Source organism: Musa acuminata, chromosome BXJ3-10 (genome assembly GCF_036884655.1).
Source record: "Musa acuminata AAA Group cultivar baxijiao chromosome BXJ3-10, Cavendish_Baxijiao_AAA, whole genome shotgun sequence".
NCBI lineage: Eukaryota > Viridiplantae > Streptophyta > Magnoliopsida > Zingiberales > Musaceae > Musa > Musa acuminata.
Window position 1 is genome coordinate 27,322,050 of NC_088358.1, and position 20,643 is coordinate 27,342,692.

Below are 20,643 nucleotides of genomic sequence, written 5' to 3' on the forward strand. Positions count from 1 at the left end.
AGTATAACCAACTGCTATTCATGAGAAATTACTCAGAACTTTGTAATTTATATGTTGGGGATTAAAATAACACCAACTTAGAGATTTTTAGAAAGAGGAGAATGAGAAAAATACAGAAGTTGAAAATTGAAAATTAAGAGGAAATATGCTGATCACCCAAAAAAAAAAAAGTTAGAGAAGTGACAACATAGTTATGTATTAGTAAGAAGTTGGAAGGAATTTTAGAATATTTGTATTTAATTAAAATAAAAAAAAAAGATAAAACATTTTTTACGAAAAGAAATTTATTAGCAAAATATATGCCCTCACGCAGGATCGAACTACGGACCTTCAGTTTACAAGACTGACGCTCTACCACTGAGCTATAAGGGCTATTTGTTATACTTCTAATTAATATCTTATATATAAGATAAACTTGAGTCCATCTAATTTACCCACACATTTTTCAGGGGTGATAGAGTCCCGCCCCATCAGAAGAACCTGTGAGGGACACGTGCTATATGATTCAAAAACATGACAAAAGTATTATTGAATTGATGACGTCACCTCTACAGCTTTCAGGGTGACAGAGTCCCGTCGTAAACAGGTTTTTTTTATAGATTAGCCTCTCAGTCTTTTTCTAATTAGAAACGAATAAATGCTCACTTTTTTTGTATATATATATATATATATATATATATATATATATATATATATATATTAAGAAAGATAAGTGATAAAGATGGAATTTAAATTCATGACTTTATGATAAATTATTAAATTTTTTGTATCAATAAATCGTGGCATTCCCCTGATAATATTCAGGGATGATGGAGTCTGCCACGTCGGAAACACGTGGTCTCTTGAATTTAGTCCCTCGACTCTTTTATAATTAGAGACAAAGAAAGCTTCTCTTGCACACGCGTGCGAGACACGTGCTACAGTATTAGGGATTTAAAATGGCTGCTCGTCCCGCTCCCCCGCATATCACTTCCATTTTACCGTTGGCATCTCTCTGCCTTCCCCGTCTCAAAGAGAAAGAACAAGATTATGTTTTAGTAAGAATTGGTCTCAGGTAATTTCCAAACATCCGCTTTGTTCGATCGTTGTGTGTCTCGGATGTTTTCTTCCCGCGTGCAAGATTCACGGAATTTCCTGTTTCTTCTCCCACACAACCTTTCCCCTTTTCCTTTCCTCTACGAGTGGTTTCTTGACTAAGTCTTTCGGCCTTGCATCGTGATCTTGTTGTCTTCCTTGGTTTATCACCTTGATTTATCTCTTTCTCTCTCCTTCATGTGGTTTCGCGTCGAAAAGATGAAATCTTGGTGGAATATCATGTGGTATCGGAGGAATCGTCTGAACGATTGGTCTGGAAACATATCTTTTTTTTGTTTTCGGTTGTGGTACCACCTACTACCCGCATAAATTTCTTGAAATTTGGGGTTTGATTTCGCTCGATTTGCTTCTGTTGTTTCATTTGGATCTTGGATTTGTGAGTTCTAGGGTTGCTGAATGGTATCCCTGTAACGTTGATCTGATGGAGTAATATTGGCTCTTTCAATATGCACTAAATTCCTTACTGCTCCTACTAAAGGGATTATATTGTAATTTGCTAGTGCAAAAGTATTGATTTGCGCCTATGGCTTATTACCGAACGCCTGCTGCGATTCAAAACGAGAACTTTCGCATCCCTATAGGTATGAGCTTAAACAATTAAATTCAAGCGAATATTAGGACGCACTAATTAAAGTTCCATGTATTTTTTGCAGGAAAAGATGTTGATCTTACGAAGGCTGCTCCGCCAAAGCCTGCAAAGGCCGGTCGTCAAGATCGAAAGGCCTTGAAGGATCTTTCCAATACAGGAAAACCTCCGGTTTCTGGCCCATCAAAAGCCTCGGCTCTGAAGGATAAGTCTGCACTACGTGCTCGGGAGACCATCAAAACTGCCCCCAAAAGAACCATCCTCACTGATGAAGAAATGAAGAGATGCCATGAGTGGGCAAGGGAGGGAATCGAGCAGACACACTTCACAGGAAATGAACTACAAAAGCTACAGAAAGATATCGATGAAGAACGTAAATTCTGTACACATCCTTTGTAGTTTGTTCTTTTTCTGAACATTTGCAAATATTCTGCATGCACTAATTCAAGCTACTGACAACTTTATGCTGCTTCACATCTTCTTGATTAGGTGTAAACAAGAAGATTCGGATGGTGATGTCCGACTTACATGAACGGTCAAATGATCTTGGATTGACAGAGAAGGTATGTGGCTTTGCTAGGTTTTGGTCATGTTTGCATGTTAGACATCCTACGACATTCAGTTTAGTATAAATGGAACACTACAATGAGTTGACCACATAAGAAGCTTCAATATTCGATCGACTGTAATCATAACATGCAGAGGTTCTAGTGTCGGACCATATATTGTAAGGTCTTAAAGCTTGATTGTGATCAGGCTTTTAGGTTTTAGATGCGAGTTTTGGTGTTTTAGCAGAAGAGAAAAAAACAAGAAAATTTGGAAATATTAGTGCTCGAACAAAATTTACAAACCAAGCAATACGATTTTTCTTGTGATTTGGAAATATTATGCTACTGTGGATATTGATATTTTTGAACATTAATTTGTTTGGATGTCTTTGGTATATTAAGATGAGCATTCAATGTTCCAAGGGTCTCATACAACTCCTTATGCAAAGACCTGCTCATGACCGATCATTTTAAGATGGAAATGAAATGCCTCATAAATTTCTTGGTGAATAATTAGGGGTTGAAGTGAGAAACACTGAATTAAGCCCTTGTGGTGATTCATCCTAACTGTACCTTTTTTTTTTTTCTATTACCGAAAACGTTAGATATGGATTGCGATATCGATCTATAACAATAGTCCCAATAGGATAATTGGTAACCTGGTGTATTGATCACGCGGTTAAATGGCCAACATTTTAAACATTTGAAACAATTTTTTTTTCAGCAAGATGTTGCAAGATGGAATGTTACTTGTAAATGTTATACTTGTGAATCCGGTCAGGTGCTTTCCAAGGGTACCAAAGATGAGAAGAAGATGGAGTTAGAAACCGAGGTGCTTCCTATCATCACCACATCTCCAACTCCAGGTCTGTCTTCTTTTCTCCCTTCTCGATTGCGCACATATGGGGGTGACATAATACCTGCTAAATTCCCATCTCAGTGTTTCCGATGTTGCCACAAACCGAACATTTCCCCATCCATGTCCTGTTTTGTGGAGACATATTATTTTTCTTATTAAAACATCTGCAGTTTTGGTGCTCACAGGTCATGAAGAAATCGACGGTCTCCTTGAATCTGAGGCTGATCATCCCTCATTTCTGGAACGGCCAATTGAGTTTCAGCTGAAAGAGGACTAACAATGCTGATGGTTCTCTTGCTTGAAAATGAAGAACACTGATGCTCCTGGCAAATCCATTCATGACTTCTTATTCTTGTCTGTTTGCGTGTTAATCATGTCAGTTTCTTTGTTTAGATGGAATGTAGAACTAGAAGAATTTTGGCCAATCCAATCTTTAAAATAATGTCAGGTTGTGTGTAAGTTGGATTTTACATAAATAGCAATCTCTCAGATACTCCAAGTCACATATATATATATATATATATATATATTTCGTATGGAATCTTTTGTGCAGAATATTCTGTCGCGATCCAATCGTATGGTACAGTCGGGGAAGCCGACCTGGCAATCGCACCTGTTGCGTGGGACCCACGTTTGTTGGGGAGGGTGTGGTTGTGGGTGCTGCGGGAAACGCATCTCGCCACAATAATTGGGGGAGAACGACCGGCCACGTGGGTTGGTGGCGGAAGCTTGTCTTGTTATGTCCTCGAGGTGCCGACGGGCCCCACGTGTCCGCTCGCCATGGATGCATGCATGGGTGAGAACGCATGCCCATGGCTCGTCCCAAGGCATCATGCCCATGTATGGATGTCATGGTACGCCGCGACCGATCCACGTCCACACATACGACCCAATGGGAGCTCTTAGTGGACTCTACGTTGACTTTGCAGCCTCTCCTCTCCCAGGAATAGAAGACGGAAAAATATTTCTTAGCCTTAAAGAACGCATAATATTAATTATTTCTCAAGTCGGAAGCAGTACATCTCACCGAAACATATCATTCTACTCCAAATGACAATTATGCCTGATGCTTTTGTTTACTCGTCTATGATCTGTAGCAGAGAGTACAAGAGAAGACAGACTCGTGCAGTTCAGTCAACTCAGTTGATGAGAGTCGAAGAAGATAATGCATGTCTCAGGTACTCGAAGAGCTTTGGCTTCCATGTCCGTGCTGCTGTCGAATGGTTGTGCTGCATGCTTCTCTTCTGTCTTCCGATACTCGAAGAGCCTTTGTTTTGTTTGCTTCGATTACTGGAAGATGCTGTGGTGTTGAGTACACGGAGACGCTACCAGTTAGGCCGAGAGTTGTACCACTGCATAGTATGATGGCCACCTTCTTCCTGGCTTTGGCACCTTCATCTTCATCACGGTGTACTCGACAGCCATAAGTCAACATCTCTGTTCTCGTCTTTTTATTGGGTTCTTTAAGGGGAGAAATGTTTTCTAAAATTGGCTTCTTCATATATATATTTATATATTATAATCCAACAATCCGTTTGATATTGAAATTTATATTATACTCTTCCTAGTCTTTCTGTTCCCATTATATCACATTCCGCACCATACGATATAACGGATGAGATGGTCGATCATATCGTAATCCTATCATGATGGCATAATACCGCCATAAAACTCACGAAGAACAACACCCTCACCTGCCAAAGCGGCGCCGAGAGAGAGGAAGGGATGGGTAGTTTGAGCTATTCCTCCGAAGAGGAATTCCCTGTTTCGATCCCTAATCCAAACCCTGACCCTAAGAGGGCTAAGAGGAAGAAGAAGAAGAAGATTTGGAGGAGAGCGGAAGAAGAGATGGAGGAGATGGGGTTGGAAGAGGCGTGGCCGCGGAGGAGCCGGCCCGGCGGGGGAGTCACGCTCGAGGGGTACGTGGAGGGGGCAGATCGGGGCCCGGACGGTGCCGACGGGGTTGGGAGGACGAGGAGCCTCACCGACGACGACCTGGAGGAGCTCAAGGGGTGCTTGGACCTGGGTTTCGGCTTCAGCTACGAGGAGATCCCCGAGCTCTGCGGCACGCTGCCGGCCTTGGAGCTCTGCTACTCGATGAGCAGGTCGTTGGAGGCGGCTGGCGAACCGTCCGTGGCGGCGGAGCCGTGCGCTACGCCTCCGGTCGCCAATTGGAAGATCTCCAGTCCCGGTAAGATGCCATCTTTGCTTCTTGTACGATCCCTTCTTCGCTCCTATGTGCATCTTGCATCCACACGCGAATCTTAGAAGATCACCTTGAATGCTTTGCTGGGAGGTTCTGATCCGACAAAGGAGGAAAACAAAAATCCAAACATTTTCAAGGATTTCAGATCAAAACACTCATTTTATTACGTTCGCTCCTTTTCCTTCTTTTTGGGGAAGGATCTATCCACTGAAATAACTGTTGACTGCTCCACTTTCTTTCATATCAATTTACACACAGCACTTCTGAATCTCGCATACTTTCAGTCCACGAACAAGCGTGTTGTGATCTTAGCTTATGATGTCTTCGTTGATCTTCCATCATCAAGTTCATTTTTTTATCTCCTCCCCTGTTTTCCCAACTGACATGATCTGCTTTCGTTGGCTGAAATGCCAATAGCTCATGATCATCCCAATTGTCTTATTGTGCCTGTTGTTCCTCAGTTCTTTTCTTTTCCTCTGTAATTTACAGGTGACCATCCCGAAGAAGTTAAAGCAAGACTGAAGTATTGGGCCCAAGCAGTGGCATGCACTGTCAGATTATGCAGCTGATGGAGACGGTCCATGTAGATCCAACAGCCAGTGGTGCTATGTCTCAACACGGCGAATTATTCTCTGCCATATGTTGCCCGAGATGCTCTGCAACACTCTCTCAGTGGCACAGCAAGGCTCGAATGCGATGTGGCTGCTGAAGCAGAGGCACAGAGAAAGTGTTCCTGAAATCTGAGATCACTAATAATATCTTGTCTTGTAGTATGTATGATCTTTCTGCATCAGGAATAATTGCAGTTTTGCTACACATGATATATATATCATGATGATGTTAATATGAATTCTGCTTCAACAACTGCTGCAAGAACACTCTTCGCTTCCCCAGCAAATTGGTGCTACAAATCCCAAGCGATCGAGGTGTCTGAAACGGGAAAGGTGAGAACTTTTCCTGTCCAAAATAGAAAGAATAACCAACGTTTGCTAGTCCGATTGCATCTGATTCAAATACTTAAGAAAAAAACAATAATAAAGGAGAATGAAAGTCGCCTTAAAAGAACAGAAACCATACCGATTCAAGTCTCAGATATCGAATCGAGAAGAGGGTTTTGACTGGAGACGTCGATGCAGGAGAAGAGGGGGCAATTCTGGTCCCTTTTTTGGTGACGTCATCTCGAAGGAGGAGGAGAACGACCGGAGATAAGCGGATCGGGTTCGTCACCTATCAGGATGTGAGGTTTCGGATGTCCACTATCCGACCCGGTAATCTGACGGATCTGATAAATCCACGTGGCTCGACCAAGCTTCCACAACAAGTGATAACTAGATTGGTGGGTCCCACAAGGGTCCAATCACATAGCAGGTTCGTGGGTTGGGAACCACCAAGTCGGCAAATGGAGGAATGCTTCGTGTCCTGCGTACGGAGCTTTAGTCGCGATTCGGGGCGCCGGTAGCCGATATGGGGCGTGGTCACCGACCACGCGAGCATCTGGATCAAATCATTACTCGAGTTGCTGCATCAAGCGGCGCTCGTTCAAAACTGCATTTTAAAGCGAAGAAAGGCTACCGTATCATAACAATCACGTTTTTGTGTGTTAACCGGTACGCTACCTACTGCTCGACTCATACCCACTTGACGATCGGTCGTTTACCAATGGAACTCACTTGCTTCCACCAACCAAATGTGTCGTTTGGAGGTGTAAAGTTTGGTGAGCGCAGGTTTATTAGTGTTTGTGTGATATATTATAAAAGGAAACAAACGTGTGAAGACTTTCCGCTTCCCATATCGTCGCCGTGGCCTCTGCCGCTTTCCGGTGATTCTTCTCGGCCATCTCTCGAGTTCTATAAATCCGGATCTCAAGAACCCTAATGATCTCGGGATCCCATTGAGAAGGCCTCGAATCTTGTGATCCCCGCCGGATTTGCAGGTGGCGACGGTAACGATCTTGCTTCGACTTGGACTCCGTTGGATTAGATCTGGTTTCGACCGCCTCCAGTCTGCGACGAGCGCGGTCGAAGCTAAGCTAGGTGAATCTTGATCTGGAATCTTGGTCAGTCTCCGAAACCTTACCTCAATTATGACTATGGGCTTTATTTGCGGGCTTACATTTTATCTTTGAGGATCATATATGATTTGAATAGAATACTCATAGCGGAGATGTGGTTTTCTGTTGTCTTTTTTGTTTGGGAATGTGTGATGTTTTATTTTGCTGGCAAGTTTGAAGTGAGAGCGCTTTTGGTTTTATGGGCCTGAAGTCATAGGATTCATCATGAGATTTCCGGGTGTCATCTGTTTGGTTCGTTCCAATTTCTAGGCCAATTGTTATATGGAGGTCGCTTTTGGTATATTTGTTTGTTTTACATGTTGCTCCTTGATCTTTTATAAGGTTATACTTGTCGAAACTTTTCAGCATTGGATGATCATGGATTATCTTTACTTCCTATACTCTTTGCTTATTGTATGCTCTCATGTTCTCAGGTCTGGTGTTGTTGATACCACAACAAGAGATTTGATTTCTGGAACTATTGGCCGTCTATAGGCCAATTAGCAAGAGGGGTTACATTTGAGATGCCAAAGAACGGGATGATCGAATGCAGTTACTGTCACTCCAAATTTGTTTCACCAAGCCCCAGATCTGTATCAAGGGCATATGATAAACATAGAAGTAATGTGTCATCAAAATATCGTGCTCTCAACTTCCTTCTTGTTGTGGGTGATTGTATCTTGGTCGGTCTCCAGGTAATTTATATTGAATGGGCATGTAATCTTCAGATTTAGTTTTCCTTTAGAATATAGCAGAGTGTTGCACGCTTACATTTTATTCCTAGTGGCACAAGCTTGACTCGGTTTGCTTCTGTTTTCATTGGTAGAAATAGTTGAAACTTCGCTCATTTTCCATCTGTTGCCTTAGACACATGAATTAAGCGCTGGTCGGTACACATTGTGGTTGCCACATAATATGTAAATTTCCAGCAAATTATATGTACAGACAGAGGTGTTTTCACTTGTATTTCATGTGCTGATTCATGCCAATTAAATGCTGTGCTCTACTTTTGCTTCTAGTTTGGTATACTGAACATGACAATTCTGATGTCTCTCTCATTCGCTTAAGTGTTTTGACCTGTGGCATGGGCAGAATGCATGTTTTAGATTATTTTTGTAAATTGTCCCTTAATTAGATCAATTGAGTATAATATCAAGACTTGAAATTGAAAACTATTGTATGTCATATTGACAAACATTAAGACCTTTGACAAAAGTCAATTAGGCAACCACTATGAGCAAAGTTTTAATTAAAGTCTTTTCCTCCATTGCCCTTTTCTTTTTTGCCATTGCCTGACCTACATTTTCTTATCATAAGTATGGAGACAGATTAAGAGCCTAAGAGATGTGGGTCTGGAGTATTTGGATTGGTTACTGTGAACTTAAATATGGTTGCTTCTGATCATCAAAATAAAATATTTATAGTTATTTAATAAACAACTATTGCTGGTTGTGATATTTACTCCTTATCTCCCTTCCAGCTAACGATTAGTGTAGAAACATTCAGAGAAGAATCCATCATCTCAAACATGTATATAAGTTCATTGATCACTCATCTTAGGCAAGTTCATTGTCACTGCTGAATTTAGCGCATGTTTGTTGTAGATTTATTGGTTACTAAAGTTGCTATTGCATTTTTTTCGGAGTAATAACGGAGTCCATCCTGATCTTGTTTGGAACCACAATACTGTATGCAATATTGCGAATCTTTCCCATATAGACTGAGGAAACAAATGAACTAAAAGAGTTCTACAAATTTAGACAGTTTCTAACCATACAAAATACGATGACTTCAGTGTGAAATGATAGAAATATAATTTGTAATTATGATTTGATTCTTTTCATTATAATTTGAGGGATCACAACAATTCACTTTAGGTGAAGCATGATGATTTCTGTTATGGATTTGTTATATCCCTACTTTGGATCTCCCTAACCACCAAAAGGGGAAATATGCTCATAAATGAGAAATGAAAGGCAAGAGAGCTTTTATAACCTTTATAATACAGAGAAGGTAAGATATAATTGATACAGAATGATAAAAGCTCAGAGAGGCTCAACTGAACCTTTGTCATATATGCCTGGTGACAACATATGCTAATGTCATTATGTGCTAATATACTTTACTTCGTTATCCTGTGCGTCTAACATAGAATGTGATCTCTCTTTTCTGTTGGGGTGGTGATGGTCACAAGTAGACATGGATTTGACATCTCATAACTAGGGCATTATTGCTGACTTTCTAACAGATCTCCATCCCTAAGGACAGGGAGGCTCACCTGCAAGACTGTCAATCTAGTGTGGTAGAAGCTAGGAGAGAATAACCTTTTCTTTTTTGTATGATGAGCTTACAAGAACATTTGAGATTCAATTTTTTAGAGTATGTTTTAGGTTTGAGTAAATAATTCTTGCTCTCGTGAACATGATTAGCCACATTTCTGGAGAATTAATCTTGCTTGGTATTGGTAAATGTGCTGATACTTAGGCGCAAGTCAAATTTCAGAACATAGGCAGTCACAAACGCTATTCCTTGGGAACCTCTGATCAATCACATACACTTGCACTTATTATTGGGTGTTCATAGGACAAGCTCCTGTTTACAGTTGTTTTTTTTCTGGTACGTAATCTTTTGAAAACTTGATAGTGCTTAACCAGATCCTGAAATCTATTGCAGCCTATACTAGTCTATATGTGCAAGGTGGATGGCAAGTTCAAGTTTAGTCCTATCAGTGTGAACTTTTTAACAGAAGTTGCAAAAGTCCTGTTTGCCATCATTATGTTGTTATTCCAGGTTTGTCTTATTTCTAAGCTCATGTTTTAATATATATCTGTGGGAATCAGGTCAATTTATCCCGGCATTTTCCATTTGTTAGACACTTTGGAATTCAAGGGAATTTAGGTTACATGATCTCAAACTGCAATTAACATGGACGACTTTATTAGCCAAGTAGCCTTTTCTTGAATATCTTTTTGAAGTTCTCTCTTAAACATGCTTAGAAGCTAGAAATATGGAGGTCTGAGATCAGGTCTAACAGCTAATCATAACATTTCTTAATTCAGCATTTGAGAGTTCTAAGCAAAGGGCTTGGATGTTGTTGATGATGATATATAAGTATTTGATGGGTATACTACTATTAATTTGAGTTTAAGTATCTTGGATATGTAGTTCGGACTCGGTGAATTTAACGGGGTCATTATCTCATCATCAGGTTAGATCGTAACAATTTGTATCAAAGGTGACCTAGTATTGGGATATGAGTGAAAGACTTGAATAGAAAAAGGACTATAGGGCTACACGACACGACATGATGTATAGCCACCACTGGTTATGTCTCACATGCACCATACAAAGGTCTATGCTAAGTCTGATTTTGGGCTATGTTGGACCGATGTTAAACCCACTTCAAGTTTGTAACTCTCCAGTTTAGTCCCACATCGGAAAATGGACAAAGACTTAGATTGACTTATAAGCGTATGATGATTGTAATGCTATTAACTTGGGCTTAAGCATTTTGAGTTATTGGTTCAGGCTCAACGAAGTTAATGAGTTACTTATCCCATTAGTCTAGTCATGACAAGATATGTGCTATTCAAACATGAGTGAAGGCCTAGGGATGAAGACTATGGTTGTCCAGCTTCATTGTTCTTGTGCATGATCAGGACTGTCCATGCAACTGTAACGATAGACACTGCTCTCTTGTTAAGTCTTTATGCTTGTTTCTTTCTGAAGAGGTTCAATTTTGATATCTCCACATGCATAACATGCGTAGAGTCCTATTGGATAGTGCCAAATGATTGGATGATTGTGAACATGGATATGTTTGATAATTAGGAGAATATGGTTCTTTATCCTCTCTTTAACATATGATCATTTGGTTACTAAGTGATGTTTTTGCTAACTAGTCTGAGAGTTAATCTTAGTACTTGTTTGTTACAGGCTAATTTAGGGTTTCAAAACTATTGCAGTACAGACTGTCACATAAAGGCAGTAGCATGTACAGTTGTGTTATTTGCGTATACCTGCAAGAACGGTAACTGGCCAATTTTCTTTAACCCTAAAGTCGGACCACATTTACATTTTTAACAAAACTGATTAATGATGGCTATAAGAAATTGTACTCAAGTAGCTTTCTATCAAACTTTCAGGTGTGCTTCAGATACAGTAGTTTTTCCAGTTTTATGTTGACATTCTTTAGGAGTCAGCATAGAGGAGGATGAAGGATAGTATGCCACAGATTTGAAGATGATATAGAATGAAAATGTGATGGTCTGTTCTTTAAATTATGTGTTTGAGGAACTCAATATCAAATACCCTCAAATAATTCATTGAATAGGTTGAATAGGCAGGAGCATTTTGCAATGGGTTTGCCCTTTTTGTTCTCTCTTCTATATCTCTGCTTTCTGATTTTCAGATTGTTGCTACTACTGTTAATTCGAAATCTTGCTTTCTGACTTTCAGGAGTCTTATGCACAGTCTGTAAGATTTTGTTTATATAAGCTAAGACATACTTTGGTATAATCATATTTGATAGATATTTGATCCAAACATGTGGCAGGAGTTCTGCTTTGTTTTTGTTTTTATGTATTGGTATGATTTGTCATCATTTCTACATATAACTTGACAGGCTAGACAACAAAAAGTTGGAGAGAAACCCCTTCTATCAATTGGCACATTTGCACAGGTAGAGTATTTCTGCATGCCCAAAATTGACTGTCATGCTCATTGTAACTTTCATATTGTCATATTTTTATCTTTTGAACTTCTCTTGTAGTTTTTTTTGGGTGAGCATTCCTGATTTTGCAGCATCGTCTTTTAATCCATTATTTAGCATTTAGTTATGATAGCTTATAGTTGCACTTTCTACATCATTTTGATGTATAATGCTTTTCTTTTATCATAAGTATACATCCCTTTAGTTTAATAGGGTATTGCTGGTATTGAACTTTCAAAATAACTGCTGCCCTGAACAGAAAACTAAAAAAAAAATTGAATCTTTTAGGTGACTGAGTCTTATCTATGAAAAATATTTGCTAGATATAGACTTGAGTGCTCTTGTAATTGTTCACTTTAGGTTTAAACACCACTGCTTGTTTCATTTAACTTAGAAGAAAGTGCATTTGAGAACTTTATTTGTCAGATAGAGAAGAAATTTGTCAGGCCTTGTCGGGAGAACTTTGTTTTAAATCAGACAATGAAATCCATTCAGAATTACAAAGAACAACTGATCTTTTTTGCAAACTTCTACACACAAATGTCCATTTCCATAATTTTGGATCCATTCTCTGGTCAATATTTGGTTGATCTGAGAGTTGATCTTTTATTTTGTATATTTTTATACAAGAATAATAAAAAACATTAAAGTTGTGTTTTTTTCGAATTAATCAAATTTATGTGCATGAAGAAATTGTAATGAAATAAGATTCATCTGAATTAAATTTAGATCCTTCATTGTTTGTGCATTATTTTCAGCACCAAGGGTAAGAAAAATGTGGGAAAGGTTGATGTGGCTTTTCTTGATTGTTTTTTCTGCAAATTATAAAAATTATGTGGTTTAGGGTCATGGTTGGTAGTACCAACTGGATCATTTGTAATTCAATTTCTACTATGGCTTGCTTCATCTTTACAACCAAATAATTGATAGGGCTATCACTTACCAAAAAAAATTGATAGGGCTATCAAGAAATTTGATTTAGTGTTCATGCTATGATATGATATGGAAGTTATTCCAACATGTTGCAGGCCGCTCGGAATAATGTCCTTCTAGCCATTCCTGCTCTTCTATATGCAATCAATAACTACTTAAAGTTTATCATGCAGGTTTGTGTCCAGCTTCATATATTTTGAAAAACTTATAACTTACATTTACATTTGTTTGCTTTTAGCTATTGGTACATTCGGGTACTTGATATTGCTTATGTTCTCTACTTATTGGTTTCCCTCTCTTTGCAGTTATATTTTAATCCTGCAACTGTGAAGATGTTGAGCAATCTGAAGGTATTGCTTTATATAAATGTTAATTCATCACATTTAGCTTTTAAACCATTCATTTGCATGTAGTTTATTTTAAGAAACATTATTTGCTGGAATAATAATTATGTGGTGATGTCTGTGCTATGGTTAAATAGACGGAATAACAGATATGCTCATGGAGTCTCTTATTTTTGCTAGACATGGTTATGCATAATTTCTCTATTTGGTGTATAGATTTTTGTTGGTGAAACCAGCAGGTGTACCATATAATTGACACATTTAGCTTTCTTTGTGATGTAAATGGAGTCACTTGGATACACATATTATGTCATGTAGTTCTTCAGGTTTTGGTTTATTAACATTAAGCACATTGTATAGCAGAATAATATATTACTATGTTTTCTTTTCCATGTGGAAGAACATGAAAAGCATATTTCTCAGCTGCCTTTCTATTATTCAGTCAAAAACAATTCTGAATAACCAATCCATCTTATTTGTTCTCCTCATTACCAAATCTAGATTTTTTCAAGGATTTGTTCTTTAATCATTTGCTGATGTATTCTGTTCTATTCCATCATTTTCTTGGCTTGTTCATACAAGATGCTAAAAACTGAATTATTTAATCGCATTATTGGTATTGACCTGCATTTATGCAAACTCTTGTAGGTTTTGGTGATTGCTGTTCTTCTAAAGATTATAATGCGAAGGCGTTTTTCTATAATTCAGGTCAGTTTGGACTATTAAATGGGTAATGAGTCACATGCATGATGTACTTTTATGGATGAGGCCAAGAGAAGTCTGCTGCTGTTGTGGATTAATTGTTAGATACAAACTATGATATGCTAGTCCTGAAGTGCTTGATATGAGATGATCTTCTGTGAGGGCATACCTGAATAATATAGCTTCTTACTGACCCTTTGTGATTTCTTATTCCTAATCATAATGTTTTGATCTTGGCCTGCATATTTTTTTCTTTATTCTTTTTTGTCATGGGCAGTGGGAGGCTCTTGCGCTTTTGCTAATTGGGGTAAGCATAAATCAGCTTCAATCATCGCCTGAGAGTTCAACTGCATTGGTTCTTCCAATTACAATGGTCGCTTATGTATATACACTAATTTTTGTAAGTTTTATCACTTTTATCTTTGGTATTTCTGTCACTTTTGCTTTCTACAAGATTTTGCTTGCTTTCTCTATTAGAATCTGTGAATTTTGATCAGACTTCAGAGCACTTTAGTTATGTTCTATTTGTGATTCTTCTACATCTTTTTTTATACATAATTATCAAACTTGAGAATGGAATTCTAATAAGTTGGATTTACTCCAAATTTTCTGTTATCATGAAACGAACATCCCCAAACTCCAATTGTAACCTTGTCTTACCAAAAGATCCCAGAATGTAACGAAGTTATTAACTCCTTTACCTGCTGGAATTTCAAACTTCTGATTGAATATCTAAATATACGACACTTTAGATTTGATTCAGCATGACATGTTAATTTTGGTTTATCATACTATTCTCTTTGTAGGAGAGGCTTTTGAGTATAAAATAATCGACAAATTCATGAAGGGTTGAGATGTCGAGTATCAGTATTATTAGATTACCTTTCTTCTAGAGTCCAAGTGATATAAATGTGACCTTATATTTATATACATACATACATACATTCATATATATATATATATATATTTATTTATTTACATATACACACACACATAACCTTAGTTGTACAGAGTTTACTAATTGTATAGTTTATATAATTAAGTTCCGCTTTAAGTTCTCACATGGTATCCTGAAATTGCAGGTTACTGTTCCATCAATGGCCTCTGTCTATAATGAATATGCTTTGAAAAGCCAGTTTGAGACAAGCATCTATCTTCAGGTGACTCTTTATGACAGAATGTAGTCTTGCTGAATACATTTTCAATAGATGAATAGCTGGAGGAGGATAATGTTATTAATTTAGTGTATTTTCTCCTTAAAATTTTACTCCATGATGTTATGCTGCTAAGTCATTTTTTCAATGCATGATACAATTTTCTATTACACTTTTGCAGAACTTATTTTTGTATGGTTACGGTGCAATATTCAACTTTTTGGGTATTCTAGGAACTGCCATTTTCCAAGGTGTGTCATCTTGACTCCTGTATGTAAAACATATTGGTGCCACACATTTGCTATGTTGTTGATGACCAGTCCTTTACATTTTCTGAGTGGATCATTTTGTGATGACATTATTTTGGCTTGTGGTACACATGTTTCCGGTGAAAAATATTCCTGTATACGATCAGAAGGGCAAAGTTTATGTTCTTGTGGTTTTAATTGTTAAAAACTTTTGCTTTATTGTATTGCATCTTGGACAACATGGCATTTCTCTGGAACCTGAACTACTCCTGTCTTCATATGATTTTAATGAGCCAATCAGAAGTAACAGAACCTCTGGCCTGTCATGCTTATAAAGAAATGGCAACATTCAAGACTACGGTAGGAAGATTGATGGAACTTGAAAAGAAATTATCCATTATTGGGATTGAAAATCCATGATATTTTTATGATATATTTTCGAATAAAAACTATGTGAGAATTGAAGAACTTGGCTAGGAATTTTTTGGCACTGTGCTATACCAATCATCAATCTTTTAAGTGAAAAAGGAATCTCTCTTAAAGAATTTTGGTAACTGAATAGTGGATCTACTAGGAATAGCAAATAAGTGTATCTAAACACTGATCTTGTGTGGAGGGTATTTTAGTCCTGATGCTCAATATCCTTAGTACATGGTAGCATAAAACATGTTTTTTCTAATGCAAAACATGTGAATGCTGCTATTTCATAGGAATCCTAGCTCATTAATGTGGTTTTATTTATATAAATATAGCTACAGAATACGAATTAAGAAGGCTTCATGGGTTATTGCTTTACCTAGTTGTCAACTTGGCAGTAGACCACTTAAAGATTGTGTCAAACAGAAATGGGCACCTTTAAAGACCTACTGTAGTTGCTGTATAGATCTTTACTGGTTGCAATGTAAGCTCATTCAATGATACATGTTTGGTTAATTGTTTATAACAATATATGCTTCTGATGTGTTGTAGAGTTATTAGGAAAGATAGGAAAAGAAATATTTTTATTTATAAACAACTAGGTATCACTTCGATAGAGGATTAGACGAGGGAAAATCGTTTAAGATGGTATGGGCATATGCTTAGGAGACCTTCGGATATGGTAGTCAGAAGAGGTTAAATGATTAATGTTAGTGGTATGAGAAAAGATAGAGGAAGACCTAAAAATACTTTAATAGAAACTATAAATAAATATGTAAGTATTCCGAACTTAACTAAACATATGGTTTTTATCAAATCTCAATAATAATAAAATATTCCTGTAGTTGACCACAAATAATTGAGAATTATGGCTCTGTTGTTATTGTTGTTAATGTTATTGTTGTTGTTGTTGTTGATGTGTTGTGCTAGAGATATGAATCATTCTTTCGTTTCACATTCTAAAACTTTTACAGGGCCTAGGAGCTTCAATATCCTTGAAGGCCACTCGAAGGCAACAATGTTTTTGATATGCAACAATGCAGCACAGGGCATACTTTCATCATTCTTTTTTAAATATGCTGGTAAAATTTTCTAAATGTTGGTAAATTGGAATTGTTTCTGTGTGTTTGTTTTGTTGTTACCCACTGCCAGGCACCTTTAGTTCACTTTTACAATATTAGGGCTTTTTTTTCTGTTATTAGTCAGAATACTAATTTTGATGCTTACAGACACAATCTTGAAGAAGTATTCATCTACTGTTGCGACAATTTTTACCGGCATCGCTTCCGCTGCATTATTTGGTCATACATTGACCATGAACTTTATCTTGGGGATTTCCATAGTCTTTGTATCTATGCACCAGGTATTTGCCAAACTTAAGTTCTTAAATTTATTAGAGCCTTTCATTTCTTCAGTAACCTTGATATTTTTATATTAGTTCTTCTCTCCCATTGCCAAAGTCAAAGATGAGACACCAGTTGGAAAATTAGAAATGATGGAAACTGAACATCCCAGGTATGCCATATCATTTATTTGATCATTCAATTTTTTCTTTTTCGAATGTATCTTGTCAACAACAGTGCCATTTAAGTGGGATTCCATTGACTGTTATTTAATAATAATAAATATTATTATTATTTCTTCTTGGGGTGTGAATATGTGATTTTTTGGGGAGTGGGTTAAGGGATGCCCTATTCCGAAATGGTCTTAATGTATTTTATTAACAAGTTGGTCTAACCAATAAGTTATTTTTAGAAATATCTTCCTTTGGAGTCTGAAGAATCAACCTTACATTCTTAATTGCTTTTTAATAAAGAAATCTTAGATATTGAACGCACATCTTCTAAATTACTATAATTTCATTCACTAGTATGCTTGCTCTGTTTTCAGGTCAAAGGAAGCTTCTTTCTTAAACATGACTGCTGGTGCTGCTGAAGATGTAAGATAATTGTACAGCCCAACTGTTTGTTTATTAGGTATCAGCATATCCTTACACATGATAATCACTTTCTTTCAGGCCAGCCACCACATTGGACATGATGAGAGACAACCGCTTTTGCCCATTTAATTTAAGTTTGAGGTATCACTCCAATCCTTGTTAACTTTTAATTCAGTGCATTATCTGATAGCTAAGATGTTTCCAATCAAATCTAAGATGCATTTGAATGCGATAAGGAAAATCAAAGTATTTTGTTTAAGAATAGATATAAACTAGATGCAACTTATTCATCATATCTTACTAAGAACTTCTCTTTGTCATACGCTATCAAAGATTTCTCTAAAGGTCAGAATCATGTTTTCTTGAAAATGAAAGGAGAATGTTAGGATGAGAAGTTAACGATTATGTTCTACAAACGAGTCTAATGGGCCACAATATAATGTTTTTTTCATAATTTTTCTGCAAGAAGTGGTTGCTCGTATGTGTTTCATGTTTCACCAGGAAAGCAATAGGTTTCATCACCATAGAAAATGAGCATGAATTTAGTGATGAGGCACATTGAAATTTTGATGCAACTTTACAAGTAGATTATTCCTGTTTGGGTAAGATTATTGTTGGTATAGCCAGTTGTTTGGACTTGTGAGCTTGTGACTAGGTAGCAAAATAATCTGAGAGTGCATGTGTTTGTAAGACCTTACATATTCATACTTGTGGATCCAGATATATTATCTTCTGGGTTCTGACAATATTTGTCTTGTGAGATTAGTTCATTTACAATATATCTTATCTTCTGGGTTATGACAATATATATGTCTGGTAAGATTAGTTCATTTACAAACACGATGTCTTAAAAGCACTTTTAGATATCCATATTCCACTATGAGTGTCAATGCATGCTTGACAATCATATGTGTTAGGTTACTCAAAAGAAATGAGAAGGCATTGCGTTGGGTTTATCCTAGTGCCTGGGACTTGGACTATTGCCTAGGCTTTAGGCTGAATCTGTTGCTAGTTGATGGCTAACAGATCAGACACTTAACAGTTAGATTTAGAATGTTCATGGATAAAGTGGATGGTTCTAGTTCTGAAGACTAGGAAACAACTTATTCACATTGAACATAATGAGTTCTCTGGAGCAAACAGCTGGAAAGGTTTGCAGCAAGTTTCTGCTCTTTTAGCTCAGGTTAATTAACCCTTCTTCATTTGAATTTTGTTGACTTGAAAAGTTTTTTGTTAATAAATTTGTCCTTTTATAGAGAAAGATACCATAGCGATAAATTTCATCCAATACTCCATCTTAATTATAACTTGGCAATTAAAATTGTCTGCTGTTCTATTGTTATTTCTTGGATTCTCCTGTAAAAAAGTATCGTTAATACTTAGACAATCTTGAAGCTGTTCACAGTTGCTGCATACTTACTTGACAATGGATTTGTACAACAGGTATAGCTGGACCAGTCTTCTTATTGACAGCATACAGTTGAAACACTATCTGGGTATAACAATTTTCAGAAAAGTGAAAAACCAGAAACAAATTTTGTTTTGGCTAGGCGAGCTCCGGACGAGTAAAAGGTCGCAGTCGTAGCTTAAAAGTACAGAAGAATGAAACGGAGAAAATTGAGATGGTGTATCCAAACATCGGCTGGTGGTGTAATTCAAGAAATGGACTTTGATACCATTTATTATAATTTCTTTTGTCTTGCCTTTCTATATTACATTTGGCTATTAGGCATTCTGATACCTGTTGTCTTCATCTTTATTCATGTAAAATGATATTTTCCTATTCTTTTAATTGGTTAATAAATCCTTTTACACAGAAACATATGTCATGTTTTTTGCTAGCCAAAACAAGGGGTTTTAGATGACTTTTACATCTTTTTTTCTGGTGTTCCACGATGAACAAAATCTTGGATGGAAACTAGAAGCCAGGGCTGTTTCATAAGCTTAATTTTATGTGAAATATTGGTTTGTTGCTCCAAGGTAGCAAACTATGATTGTGATCGTTTTATATTTGCCATAAATGAGAAAACATTCTATTGTCCAGTGAATTTATTTTGTACTGAAAGCTTGTCAACTTGATACATGTTGCAAAATGAACTAAACTTGGATTGTCTTAGATATTTGAAAAGAAGTTTCTTACAATGGTCCCCATAAACGTTCACAACTTCTATATTAGATTTTAGGTCAATCTTTCGACTCAAAATTCTAGACACTGAGTTTTCAGTGTTCTCCTATTTTCTATAGCATGAAATTATTCTATATTTTTGTCTCTTGCTTTAACCAAGTAGTTTGAGGTCTTTGCCTACAATGTCCTTCCTCCAGGTGAGCCATCTCATCAGATTTTGCCAAAAGTTTGATCTTTTAATTCTTTTTCTTTGACCCGTCTTTTTTTTTCTAATCTCTATTGGTTTTGCTAAATTTTTTAAGCTTATTTTTAAGCTATCTTGTTTGATTGACTGACCTCGTTACATGTTTTTTAGATAATATATAACATGTTTGGGAATATGAAACTATAATATCATGAATCTGTACTAATTGAACTCTGCTCTCTGGAATTATCAAACTCAAGGAATGTGATCTGAGCGGCAATTGGGGAGTGCATTCTGAGAAGCTGAAGATGTTTTGATTAGAGCTTTTCGAGGTACACAAGTCTAACTAATCCTTTACAGGTGCTACCACCAGAGATGTTTTTTTTTTGAGGCACATACAAGTTTGTTAAAATCCCCTTTTTAACATCCAGTACAGATTAATCCCCTTGTAAACATTTCCTAGAATTTTTCTTGTTCATCCTGAGAAACTATGCATCATCTCTATTGTTCTTTAGAATGTCAACTACAAAGCAAGGGCAAAT

At 37.1% G+C, this 20,643-nt stretch overlaps 3 protein-coding genes and 1 non-coding gene across 8 annotated transcripts; 3 read left to right on the top strand and 1 right to left on the bottom strand.

The window, feature by feature from the left end:
* Window positions 1-300: 300 nt before the first annotated feature.
* Window positions 301-372, bottom strand: TRNAT-UGU (transfer RNA threonine (anticodon UGU)). The gene has a single exon. It is a non-coding gene; the product is annotated as a tRNA-Thr (tRNA).
* Window positions 373-975: 603 nt separating this feature from the next.
* LOC103968426 (uncharacterized) lies at window positions 976-3,581 on the top strand. 4 transcript variants are annotated; one of them, XM_018819514.2, is made up of 6 exons: window positions 976-1,054; window positions 1,596-1,676; window positions 1,749-2,054; window positions 2,171-2,244; window positions 2,954-3,095; window positions 3,259-3,581. In XM_018819514.2, exons 2-6 carry the CDS (start codon window positions 1,619-1,621, stop codon window positions 3,363-3,365), a joined length of 687 nt encoding a protein of 228 aa, XP_018675059.2. In that variant the 5' UTR covers window positions 976-1,054; window positions 1,596-1,618; the 3' UTR covers window positions 3,366-3,581. The 4 variants fall into 4 exon arrangements, with proteins under 4 accessions (XP_018675059.2, XP_018675061.2, XP_009379917.2 ...); XM_018819516.2 differs by having other exon boundaries at window positions 3,274-3,581; XM_009381642.3 differs by having other exon boundaries at window positions 3,011-3,095.
* Window positions 3,582-4,733: 1,152 nt separating this feature from the next.
* LOC103968427 (uncharacterized) lies at window positions 4,734-6,110 on the top strand. Its single transcript, XM_009381645.3, has 2 exons — window positions 4,734-5,279; window positions 5,784-6,110. Exons 1-2 carry the CDS (start codon window positions 4,814-4,816, stop codon window positions 5,861-5,863), a joined length of 546 nt encoding a protein of 181 aa, XP_009379920.2. The 5' UTR covers window positions 4,734-4,813; the 3' UTR covers window positions 5,864-6,110.
* Window positions 6,111-6,696: 586 nt separating this feature from the next.
* Window positions 6,697-19,612, top strand: LOC135650780 (CMP-sialic acid transporter 5-like). Of its 2 annotated transcripts, none has more exons than XM_065170374.1 (16): window positions 6,697-7,327; window positions 7,779-8,039; window positions 10,018-10,134; window positions 11,969-12,025; window positions 13,084-13,161; window positions 13,294-13,338; window positions 13,981-14,040; window positions 14,312-14,434; window positions 15,117-15,194; window positions 15,370-15,439; window positions 16,828-16,935; window positions 17,083-17,216; window positions 17,292-17,368; window positions 17,744-17,792; window positions 17,871-17,933; window positions 19,236-19,612. In XM_065170374.1, exons 2-15 carry the CDS (start codon window positions 7,869-7,871, stop codon window positions 17,919-17,921), a joined length of 1,218 nt encoding a protein of 405 aa, XP_065026446.1. In that variant the 5' UTR covers window positions 6,697-7,327; window positions 7,779-7,868; the 3' UTR covers window positions 17,922-17,933; window positions 19,236-19,612. The 2 variants fall into 2 exon arrangements, with proteins under 2 accessions (XP_065026446.1, XP_065026445.1); XM_065170373.1 differs by having other exon boundaries at window positions 7,029-7,350.
* The last annotated feature ends 1,031 nt before the right edge of the window (window positions 19,613-20,643 follow it).

What these genes read in the sequence shown, in the direction of transcription:
- LOC103968426 (XM_018819514.2), top strand. Translation starts at nt 1,619, where the DNA reads ATGGCTTATTACCGAACGCCTGCTGCGATTCAAAACGAGAACTTTCGC. An exon ending in GAAAGATATCGATGAAGAAC is followed by an intron (nt 2,055 to 2,170) that starts GTAAATTCTGTA and finishes CTTCTTGATTAG; the next exon opens with GTGTAAACAAGAAGATTCGG. An exon ending in ATCTTGGATTGACAGAGAAG is followed by an intron (nt 2,245 to 2,953) that starts GTATGTGGCTTT and finishes TTTTTTTTTCAG; the next exon opens with CAAGATGTTGCAAGATGGAA.
- LOC135650780 (XM_065170374.1), top strand. Translation starts at nt 7,869, where the DNA reads ATGCCAAAGAACGGGATGATCGAATGCAGTTACTGTCACTCCAAATTT. An exon ending in TCATTATGTTGTTATTCCAG is followed by an intron (nt 10,135 to 11,968) that starts GTTTGTCTTATT and finishes ATAACTTGACAG; the next exon opens with GCTAGACAACAAAAAGTTGG. An exon ending in ATGGAAACTGAACATCCCAG is followed by an intron (nt 17,369 to 17,743) that starts GTATGCCATATC and finishes CTCTGTTTTCAG; the next exon opens with GTCAAAGGAAGCTTCTTTCT.
- LOC103968427 (XM_009381645.3), top strand. Translation starts at nt 4,814, where the DNA reads ATGGGTAGTTTGAGCTATTCCTCCGAAGAGGAATTCCCTGTTTCGATC. An exon ending in TTGGAAGATCTCCAGTCCCG is followed by an intron (nt 5,280 to 5,783) that starts GTAAGATGCCAT and finishes TGTAATTTACAG; the next exon opens with GTGACCATCCCGAAGAAGTT.